The sequence below is a fragment of the Anopheles maculipalpis genome, chromosome 2RL (genome assembly GCF_943734695.1).
Source record: "Anopheles maculipalpis chromosome 2RL, idAnoMacuDA_375_x, whole genome shotgun sequence".
Classification (NCBI taxonomy): domain Eukaryota; kingdom Metazoa; phylum Arthropoda; class Insecta; order Diptera; family Culicidae; genus Anopheles; species Anopheles maculipalpis.
This window is the reverse complement of record NC_064871.1, coordinates 6,843,578-6,853,697: the sequence shown is the minus strand read 5'-3', so window position 1 is coordinate 6,853,697 and position 10,120 is coordinate 6,843,578. Positions and strand designations below refer to the sequence as shown.

Here is a 10,120-nt window from a genome sequence, read left to right as displayed (position 1 = left end):
TCACAAAGTCTGCTCGATAATTCCACCGTGCCTTTCTTTATACTTTTCCGTTTCGTTCGCAGTAAATGTCCATTCTTTAATTGGTCCAATGTTCAGTTTGCTGCAAAAGTAACATTCATGCCAAATATAAGTAATCCAGTTTAATAATAGAACATCCTACATCGTACTTACTCATTTTCTGCCTTCAACGAAAATTCATTTTGTCGCACCTCATCCGGTAGCAGCCACTGCACTAGCGGCGAAATCAACTTCGGTCGGAAGTTACGCATGTCCTGCGAACCGGTAAAGTAGCTCACGGGAATGCCTACCAGAAACACCATAAACGTCCCCACCGTCGAGTACCACACGAAGGAAATGTTGAAGATGGAAAATTCGGCCTCCTCCTGTGGGGCCACGAGCGTAAGGAAATCGTCTGCTGTAACGTTGAACCCATACTCGTAGCATCCCTCCACACTGGTAGTTTTAGGCGGATACGTAATCTCCTTTTTGCTGATCGCAATCTGTGCACCCGCAATGATCCAAGACATTACGATCACACTCGACGCAGAACCCCAAAGTGCGCCGTGCTTGTTAGCCCACGGCCACAGCATACCGAGACAGAATATTCCCATTACGGCACCTTGCGTAACGCTGGCAATCGTAACGACCATCTGCAGTATATGTCCGAACTGTTCGACGATCAATCCCATCGCAATACAGTACACTCCGCTAACGAAGATGAGCAACATCATCGTCCTATGTGCCGAGGCGTCGGTGTGCTTAAACAGCTTGAACGGTCGAATGTAGTCCTCGTAGATCAATCCTGCCAGCGAGTTCAGGTTGGCCGACATTGTGCTGCAATTTCAAATCCCACCACATCACTCCACATGTTCAGTTCCACTTGCATGCATCTCACCTTACTCACCTTAATCCTGCACTAAACACGCACGAGATGAACACACCCGGCATACCCTTTAGGTTGCCAACGACGTCCTGCACGAAGAAGGGCAGCAACTTGTCAGCCTTCTGCACTAGTCCTACCTTTATCGGATCACAGTCAAAGTACTTGGCGAAGATTACAATGCCAGTAAAGCAGTTGAGCGTCATGATGATGATGAAACCGATGCAGAAAATCCACAAAGCGGTCCGCGCCTGGCGCATACTCGGTACGGACACAATACGCTGCACGCAGCTTTGACTAAGCCCAAGGTACCCGGTCCACAGGAACAGATTTCCCACGCTTGCAGTCCAGAAAGTTTGACGCGTTGTCGCATCGAGTGTCATGCTGCAAAAGAGAGCCAAGTGCGAGATTACGCATGAGTGTTTTGCCACCACGCCATCGGATTCCCCCTAATCCGGATCGTTGTTGTTGAAATACTTACTCAAAAATTTTCAACCGACCACCAGCGGCAGCCCGCTCGTACACCTCGCTCAGCCCACCGATCTTCGCCACCCCAATGACCACCACCAGAAAGCAGGACACAAACATGATCAATCCCTGCACGACATCCGTCCACACGACCGCCTTAATGCCGCCGAACATCGTGTAGAAGATGCAAACCGAACACACGATCCCATTGATCAGGTGGATGTTTATGCCGGTGACTTGCGAGAAGGCGAGCGCCGGTATGAAGATGAAGATCGGCAGTATCAGATAGATGTTCAGTACGTACGTGAACGTGACGAACTTTTTCACCGCCGGGCTGAACCGATCCTCGAGATATTGGTAGCAGTTGGTGATGTGATTGTCGTAGAACACCGGCACGAAGATGTAGTTGATGATCATCGTGATAACGATCATCGTCGGTGCAATGATCCAGTACTGTGCACCGTACGAGTACATTTCCGCCGGAACCGACATTATAGAGACGCCCGACAGCTGGCTGCGAGTTTGGGAGATGGAAAACAGAAGCAAGCAGACATTGTGGAGGCCCAAACGAGGGCGATAAGTTGCTACATTGGGCAGGAAATTAACATGGTGAGGCATGTCGTAAAATGTCCATCAACGGGTTTTTACGACTCTTTGCCGCATTAATATCGCGCCCTGGAAACGCGGCTGCACGTTCAAGTGATCGGGGTTATTTTTTTAGGGTACGATGAAAGTAAGAACGCAAAAAAACAAACAAAGTCTTTCACTGTAATCGGAATCATATTTACAACCTAATCTAACGAAAAACGTACATCTTTCAAATCATAACTATCACGCAAAGAAAAAAGCGGGGACGTTTGAAATGGGCAAGTCATACAAAAAAACAGAAACGATCGTCAAGGCACGCTTACAGAAAATCTATTTAGCAATGAGTTTAAGACAAAAAAGTTCAATAGAAAGCTCTTATCAACATTATTCGTGGTATAATCATCATGAATGGGAGTTCTGTTTTTTTTTTTTTAGTTGTCAAGAAAAACCCTGAGAATGGCGCGTGTTTTAACGGTATGTTGCCGAACTTATAACGGATTGCGGCACGCTTTTTACTTCAAAAAAAGCACTTTAATCAGTCAAGACAGAGGGCATGTGCAAAAAAACTTTGAAATTCATCGGGGAATGTTAATGATGCGAAGCATCCAACTATGTTAGCAAATAGTACGAAATAGTACTATTAATAGGGACCGGGCCGGGGTTCAAATCCCAGCTGGAACATTCTACCGCAGTGATGACTGATTATCCAACTACGTTGTAACAGCAAATCTTGCAAGCCATTCGTTGGCCGGCGTGACCTTAGAAAGGTCGTTAAGCCAGTAAGAAGAAGAAAAGTACTTCTTGGAGAAAGAATTTTTATGTTGATTGAACATCTGCACCCGTACCCGTATCAATTTTCACTACACCAAGGACTCACTACTTTGCAAATCACTCACTGCTTACCTTGCAATCAGCGATATCGCAATCGGGAACGTTTTCATCTTCCGCCCGCCGAGCAGATACTCTTCGGTGGTTTGATTTTTCTTCTTCTGGAAAAACCCAAAGTACACGCCGATCGCCGTCGATATGCCAAGCATAATCGTAAACACCGTGTAGTCCTCCACCGAGAACTGGCCCTGCGGATTGGCCGTGATTGATTTCACCATCGTCGCGCTGGGGTTCCTTGGAAGCGTTTCTAAAGCGGCACCGTCTGTCCGGTCTGCCGGAACAATCAAGACTGACTGATCTTAGGAGTCGGAAGAGATAGAACAACCTCACACCTACGGGTAGTGTACGGGATGCGTCAGTCGGTAACCGATACCGGGATGGCTCTTCGCCGTACTACCGAACCGATAAGGGTGGTTTGATTTTGCTGTGGACACGTTTTTGTCGGTGGGCACTCTGCTCTTAGCCTTGGGTGGTATAACTCTTGTCATTTGTCATTTCTCGCTTTGTCCCTCGACCGGCTGTGTCGCACTATATGCGTCTGCTGCCGCCTAATAAACAATCGTTCTCCCTTGCGAGAATGTAACGAGAGCCCTCTATGTTGTCTGCACTCCAGTGCGTCTTATACCCGGGGTAATCGCAGATCGCAGGCAATTGAGTTGTTAAAGACGTGTGCTGGTGCTGTGCGAAGAGTTCGGACGATGGAAATTCCTCTACACACTACTGGGAACTTGGAGAGGCTTGTCGTCACACCTTTTTTATGGCCTAGACAACACGGCACTGGGACACTATGAGTCAGAGGCACACTGGACCAAACTCTATTGTGGTACACGATCGTCCTTTACGTCTTCACGCAGCGGTACGGGTGCTGATAGTGTGCTAGGGACAGCTTTAGCGTGTTCGAAGCCGGAGTCTTCTCGTCGGCGGTAGTAATCTAGCTAGTAGTAGCAATCACTTACCAAAGCCACAACTGGTAAAGCTACCGACAATTGATCCCAATTGAGGCCAGCTTCTGTAGGATCTGTCTTACGTTTATTCAACGATTACGCACCGATCTGACGCCAGAGTTATGGGACGGGCTGCAATCTAAAACTATGTCTGCGGTTACCGGTTGGGGTTAACCAAACTGGTGCAATTTTACACATGGCTGTGGTTGTCTGCAATTGCGATTAATCCACCAACACACCCATAAATGGCAGGAGAGAGAGAGAAAGGGAGAGAGAGGAATCGTTCGATGATCACTCGAATTTGTGATGTTGGTTTATCGGTCTATAGAACAACACGTGGTGACAATCAGGCCAATACTGACCGGCTACCGGCTTGTTCCATACTACGTTGGAGCTATGGGCGACGTGACACAATAACCCGGCGCCGGCTAGTTGAGGGTGATTTAGTGTAAATGGTCCTCCAAATGAGTCCCTCGGGGTGAAAGTGTTTAATTGGGGGATTTACAAGCGCCTGGGGGGATAATTCTTTTTTCCACACTTCATAATTTAGTGCCGATGATTAAATTTTCCATGTAAATAATTAAGTGGTTCTAGAGAATTGTGCCATCAAATGGGATTGCTTAAGGTGATAAGGCTTGCATTCTTAGAAATCATTTTAATAAGATGTACAATAATTATCATTTTAAAACTTTAAGGCATCGCGTGTACATCGGCTTCGTACCTTGCGAAGCTGCTGTAATGGATATCAGTCGTAACGGGCAATAACCCGTGAAACGCAAGAATGTGACTTTAACCACAACCCAACGAACAAATTCCAGTGGAAGGTATATCGCCCTTACCGGAGTGCCGGTGTATGGCTTCTCACGTATCGGTTCATCCGCCGATGTCCATATGTCATTCCATTTTTAGTCTTCAAGCTAAAAAAACCCCCTCAAACGCAAACCGGTTTTGTGTCCTTTTTCTTGAAATAGCTTCTCCTCTAAAAATGTGAATCTTGTCAGCTTCCTTTACTTTTTTATTTTTGGACTGATCTCTGTCTTGACCTCACCACGTTTAATTGTGACCTCTCAGTATCTTCTACAGTAGCAATCAGGCTCACAATTATTGACACATTGGTCAAAACATTCAGGAGCGGTTCTCGTAAATTCCTACACTCTGCACTCTGGTGTTCTGTGGCTGATAAGCTTAATCCCTGCATCGAATGCAGCGCTGCAGATATTGTGCAGTGTGAGACATAATGCAACATTCGACTAGCTATCGGTCCTAAACAGTTGGGAGATTCCTTAGTTATAATTATAAGCACCCTGCTAACACGGAATTAGGCAGTGTCTAGCTCGGAAGTATTCTACACGGAAACCATGTGTTAAGCACAAAAATACTTCAACATCCAATGCATCAATTACGTATTATACGTGTGTGCCTGTGTGTTATCAGTTCGGAAGTTTTGGCTCTCTTGTTTACAGCACAACCGCACAACACAACGATCTCATTAAGAACGATTTTTGAGCTTCCTCAATGTAGATTTTTTTACCATAGGTCGGCGGCCGTCTCGAAATCTGGCAGGCTCTCACAAATTGGCAATCAGCGTGTTAATTTGCGTTCGCTTTTGCGTTGGAAACTTTAACAGTGGCTATCAGTGAGGAGGGGGTAGGAGGGTAAATGGTTCATGGGAAAATATTCTCCAAAGCCTGTGCGGCATTCCTTCCCAAAACGAAATCCCTTATCACTGACTGCTGCAGCAGCAGCAGCATCAGCAGCACACGCAGTTAGCTGGCTTGAGATTGATGGATTGAAAAGTGCCTTGAAGAAGTGTAATGATCGTATGCATTCACACCGAGAGTAAGGCTTGATCGCTTTTTTTCTGCATTAAAATTCCCGTTCCTAACCGCTTTAAAGGCGTTTCAATCGACAGAACGACAGAACGATTAAAGGTACAGCAAACGCCCTTCACATAGTTCACAAATTTAGTCTTTTGAAGAATTAATTGCGTTAGTGATTACATTCAGCTACCGGAAGCGGGATCTTGAGTCCTTATCAAAAGCCCTTGCCAAACACGTCCCGGTGCTCGCGTACGGTAAATTGAAGCGAATGTCACAACCAATTAGTGCGTTACAATCGAAATCGTTAGCCCTACCACGGCGATTTAGCTGACCGTCATCCACCCAAAAACAATACATAAAAAAAGCTCCCTCCATCATCAATCGGTTAATGAAGACGCACACACCCAGTGACGATCGTCAGCATCGGAACTGCTGTGTGTCTGTGGGGTTTTATTTATGTTTCATCCCGTGCGCCATAAACCATTTATGCAAATGAATTGGAATGTCAACGAGGAATGTAGGCCTGATTGGAACGGTACGGAACCTACCTCAATCGTGAAGCGCAGCCAATCAAGTCGGTAGCTGTTTACTTTGTCGATGAGACGACGATGTATGCATAATCGGTTAATTTACGCATGGCTTCCCCGAAAAACACTTTCTTCTTGCTACCATCGGCTTGCACCGGGGGGAAATGATGATTAAATGAATGATTTTGCCAGCCAACAAATTGACAATCTCATTTGAATATTAAACGAAACGAGAGGTGTCAGAGAGCATTGGGAGTGACCGTTTTGTACCAACGCATCGAACTAATCCGCCCGGTAGCAGTTTGAGCTCCATAAATTAGTGATCGTGAGCATTTTGTGTTTGGTTTAACACATTATGGTTGGCGCGTTTTTTCGATTGTATCATTAGGATGCAGGGAAATCTAGCAGTAGCCTGACAGAGTAGGGGAAGATGAATGATAGTTCGCGCCTGTTTCGTCGATTTTGGGTGTCGAGATGGCGTAGATCAAGACGTAACAGTCGACCCAGTGGATCGAGTCGTCCAGTTGCCATAAAAATTGCTGATGTTATTTGAGACAACTCTATTCCTCCATCGCTGTGAGAAAATGAAATTAAAGCCACTGTGTGCCACTTGGTTTTTGCACTTTGTTGAATTAAACCGTCTCTCCAACAATCCATCAGATGGTAGAAATTGCACTTCACCGCAAGAAAAGCAGTTGAATGGCTCCATAATTCAATTCCGTTTCAAAATTAGCTTTTTCTTTTCTTTTGTCAATGAAGATGATCATCACTTGCTCCCAGCGGGAGTACCAGCTGCAATGACTAATTAATTTTTGTAACTTTCGGAGTGCTAGGCTCTAAAGAGAAGTTTTCGTGACAAGACATGATCACCAGTTCACTCAAGTGTGTATAAATAATTAGAATGTTAATTATTTACAGATTGACGGGCAACGTTCAGTAAAAGTTGAGAACTCTACACGTTTATATTGCTGGAATTTTCCAAAAGTATGGTTATCCGACACGTGAAGTATTAGTCGTAAGAGGGACAATCCCATCCCGAATAGTAAGCCAATCGATGGCATGCCCTAGACTGCCGATAAGCTGTTAATTTTGTTGAAGAAGTTCTAAAATCTTCTGATAGTAGCAAAACAGTTGAAGCTCCCCAAAAAATGTCTCACCTTAAACTAAACTAAACTAACTATTTCCAAACACGAAAAATAAATCTCATCATCACAAAGTCAAATTATCACCACAATGGAACCCTCCGCAATGTAATTATCCAGTGTTACCGAACCCCTGTTAGCCTCTGATGCCCTGCGCCGCGACAAAGAAACATCCGTGGCGTACAACCTTTTTCTACCCGCCCATTTAGCAGCAACCTCCCGATGCACCTAGCCCGAAGTACCGAAAAGAGTCCGAAAAGAGGGCATTTTCGAAGGCAAAAAAAAGCCTCACAATCGAATCAAAAGGGTTGGCGATCTATCCGGCCAATGTCGGCGTGTAATCGGATTAGCGTTGGGTCAAACGCAATAAATTGTTACGCAACGATATTGCATCTTAAATAATCGTTTGTCAATTAATCAATCCTTCCTTTCACAATGCTTTGAAGCTGACCTTAGCTGAGTTACCAAATCGCGAACGTTCGATCGATGAGAATGGCCAGCAAGTGGTTGAGATGCTTCCCTTCTCCGTTGCGTCCCCCGTACTTGATCTTGAACGGATGGAGTACCAAAGAAGGGCAATATTTATTATGTCTCCCACATTCCCAGCACCATAAACTCCAGCCAAGAAGGGAGAGAAAGTTCTTATCTGATGTCGTGCATCGCGAAGAATTTCAAGAGCTGCACAATCCACTTCGAATAGCTACACCAACCAAGAGGTGTGGTGCTTCCACGTGGTGGTAAAACGATCCATCCATTCAGATCGTAAAACTTCAGAAACTAATGAGGGTGGGGTGGAAAAAAGTAGTAAAACACTTGCAGTTTAACGGTGACAAATTTTTCGATTTTTTTATTATTTTTTTTCATAGCTTTTTTTATCCTCGGTTACGGTTTCTGCTTGAGTAGAACAAAAACTTGATCCTTTCTTTCCGATAGGCAGAAGTAAAAGGACGGAGAAAGAGATAAGGAGAGATATTTACATGGAAAAACTAAACACAGTGAGGCTGTGTTTGGTGTGTCCTCAGATCACTACTGTACGCGGTCCGTCCCTGGTGTCATTGGAGCTGGGAGAGAGACTGACAGCACGGACCACATAAACCATCTGTCCAGCGATCCGTGGGATCGGCAAGCGTACGGTACAAGGTGTACGCGTATCGATTCCACGGATGCATCGCGTTGTCCCAAGCCCGTTCCGGCCGGACAGATGGTTATCCTCGCTCAGATGTTTGGCGTGGAATGTTGTTGCGTGTTTTTTTCCATGTGTGCTTTTTACGTGCATTTGCCTGTTTTGCGTGTTGTTCGTTTCGTCCGATTTTGTGCCCCGGGTTTTTCGTCCGGGATGTGTCTTCGTCCATTTTGTAAGTCGCTGTATGATATCCAACGGCCGGCGAGAGCGAGAGAGAGGGGGTCCGGACACGTTGGACATCTGTACATGGTAGTGGCGTGTTTCCAGCACGTGACGCGTGCCTTAGAACGGAGCACCGTACGAGCCGGATGGGCGCGATGGAGCACCGTACGAGCCGGACGGAGCCGATGGAGCACCGTACGAACCGGACGGAACCGACGGGGCACCGTACGAGCCGGACGGTACCGAAGCGGACGAGGTCTGCAGGAACTGAGCCACCTGGATGGCTTGCTTCACACCCTCGAGATCGATACCGACGACACGGTGGCCACCGGATGGGACACCGTAGCTGGATGAGGGTGGTCCGTACGAACCGGACGGTGCACCATAGCTACCGGACGGGGCCGAAGGATATCCACCACCGAATCCACCGGACGAAGACGACGACGATTGGCTTTCCTCGCGGAGCAGGATCTGACGGATCTCGTTCAGCAGCTGCGGATCCACGTTCAATCCTTCGGAGGTTTGAACACCGGCCGGGACGGCCTGATATCCACCGCCACCGCTCGAGAAGGACGACGAGCTGGAGAAGCTACCGGCACTGGCAGCGTATCCACCGCCGCCTCCGCTCGGGTATCCACCACCGCTCGAGTATCCGCCACCACCCTGGCTGTAGCCACCGCCACCACCACCGCCTCCGTGGCTGTAGCCACCGCCGCTGCTTCCTCCATGTCCACCGGATGGACGGTTATAGCTGTACGGCGATGGTGGTTCCGCAACGGCAACGGCGGCCAGTGTGGCGAACGCCAAAAACTGCAACAACCAAAGTGAGAAAAAGCTTGATTAACAGCTCTCTATGCCGGCTACTTTCAGATGGTTAACCCCGTTTGTGCTACGGAAGAGGATGTGAGTGTGAGTGAATGTTGTCTTAGGAGCGACCGAACGTCCCTATTACGTGCCAAACGAAACACTGAGGGCCATATTTGACGTAAGCGCCAGCAAAGTTGAATGGACAAGTAACCAATGGAAACGGCTACTTTCAAGAATGACAGCTCGAATCTTTTGCTTACGTTGCTAGGGCTTTTCCAGTGAGCATGTGATGCACTTTTGCTTCCGTAATCGGTATCAACTCGACCACTTCAATCCACTTCAGGGGAATACTGGACTCGTCAGAAGGACGGTACGGTGTCAGGGTCAGTGGAAAGTGGGTATTACTCTAATTATAGAACAAAATTGCAACTAATCAACACGACAGTGACACACTATCTAGCACGAGACACACAAATGCACACACACACACACATCCACTTAACGTATATTTTCCAAACAATCCCGAATCCCCAACGGTAGCACTACAGAACAAAAGTTCACACCTAGATGGCGCTACTTACCACGGCAAAGCTGTTCATTTCACTTAAGATAGATAGAAAAAAGCACGGGGACTAAAATTTAGATGTTTACTGAAGCGAGAGTTGTGACCGAGTGTGCTTTCTGCTGGCCAAATTGCAGTCTTTATACCCA

The 10,120-nt window shown here is 46.7% G+C and overlaps 2 protein-coding genes across 2 annotated transcripts; both read right to left on the bottom strand.

The window, feature by feature from the left end:
• LOC126557457 (sodium-coupled monocarboxylate transporter 2-like) lies at positions 1 to 3,055 on the bottom strand. The gene is made up of 5 exons (XM_050213239.1): positions 2,840 to 3,055; positions 1,362 to 1,862; positions 905 to 1,264; positions 172 to 834; positions 1 to 100 (listed from the first exon to the last, which is right to left on the bottom strand). Exons 1-5 carry the CDS (start codon positions 3,040 to 3,042, stop codon positions 1 to 3), a joined length of 1,827 nt encoding a protein of 608 aa, XP_050069196.1. The 5' UTR covers positions 3,043 to 3,055.
• A 5,658-nt stretch (positions 3,056 to 8,713) lies between these two features.
• Positions 8,714 to 10,120, bottom strand: LOC126558947 (loricrin). Its single transcript, XM_050215038.1, has 2 exons — positions 9,991 to 10,120; positions 8,714 to 9,412 (listed from the first exon to the last, which is right to left on the bottom strand). The coding sequence occupies exons 1-2, from the start codon at positions 10,006 to 10,008 to the stop codon at positions 8,723 to 8,725; spliced, it is 708 nt and encodes a 235-aa protein (XP_050070995.1). The 5' UTR covers positions 10,009 to 10,120; the 3' UTR covers positions 8,714 to 8,722.

Coding starts and splice junctions, on each gene's coding strand:
- LOC126557457 (XM_050213239.1), bottom strand. CDS start 3,042: ATGGTGAAATCAATCACGGCCAATCCGCAGGGCCAGTTCTCGGTGGAG. Junction 1,863..2,839: donor GCGATATCGCTGATTGCAAG/GTAAGCAGTGAG, acceptor CCAAACTCGCAG/CCAGCTGTCGGGCGTCTCTA. Junction 101..171: donor TCGTTGAAGGCAGAAAATGA/GTAAGTACGATG, acceptor TTACTTTTGCAG/CAAACTGAACATTGGACCAA.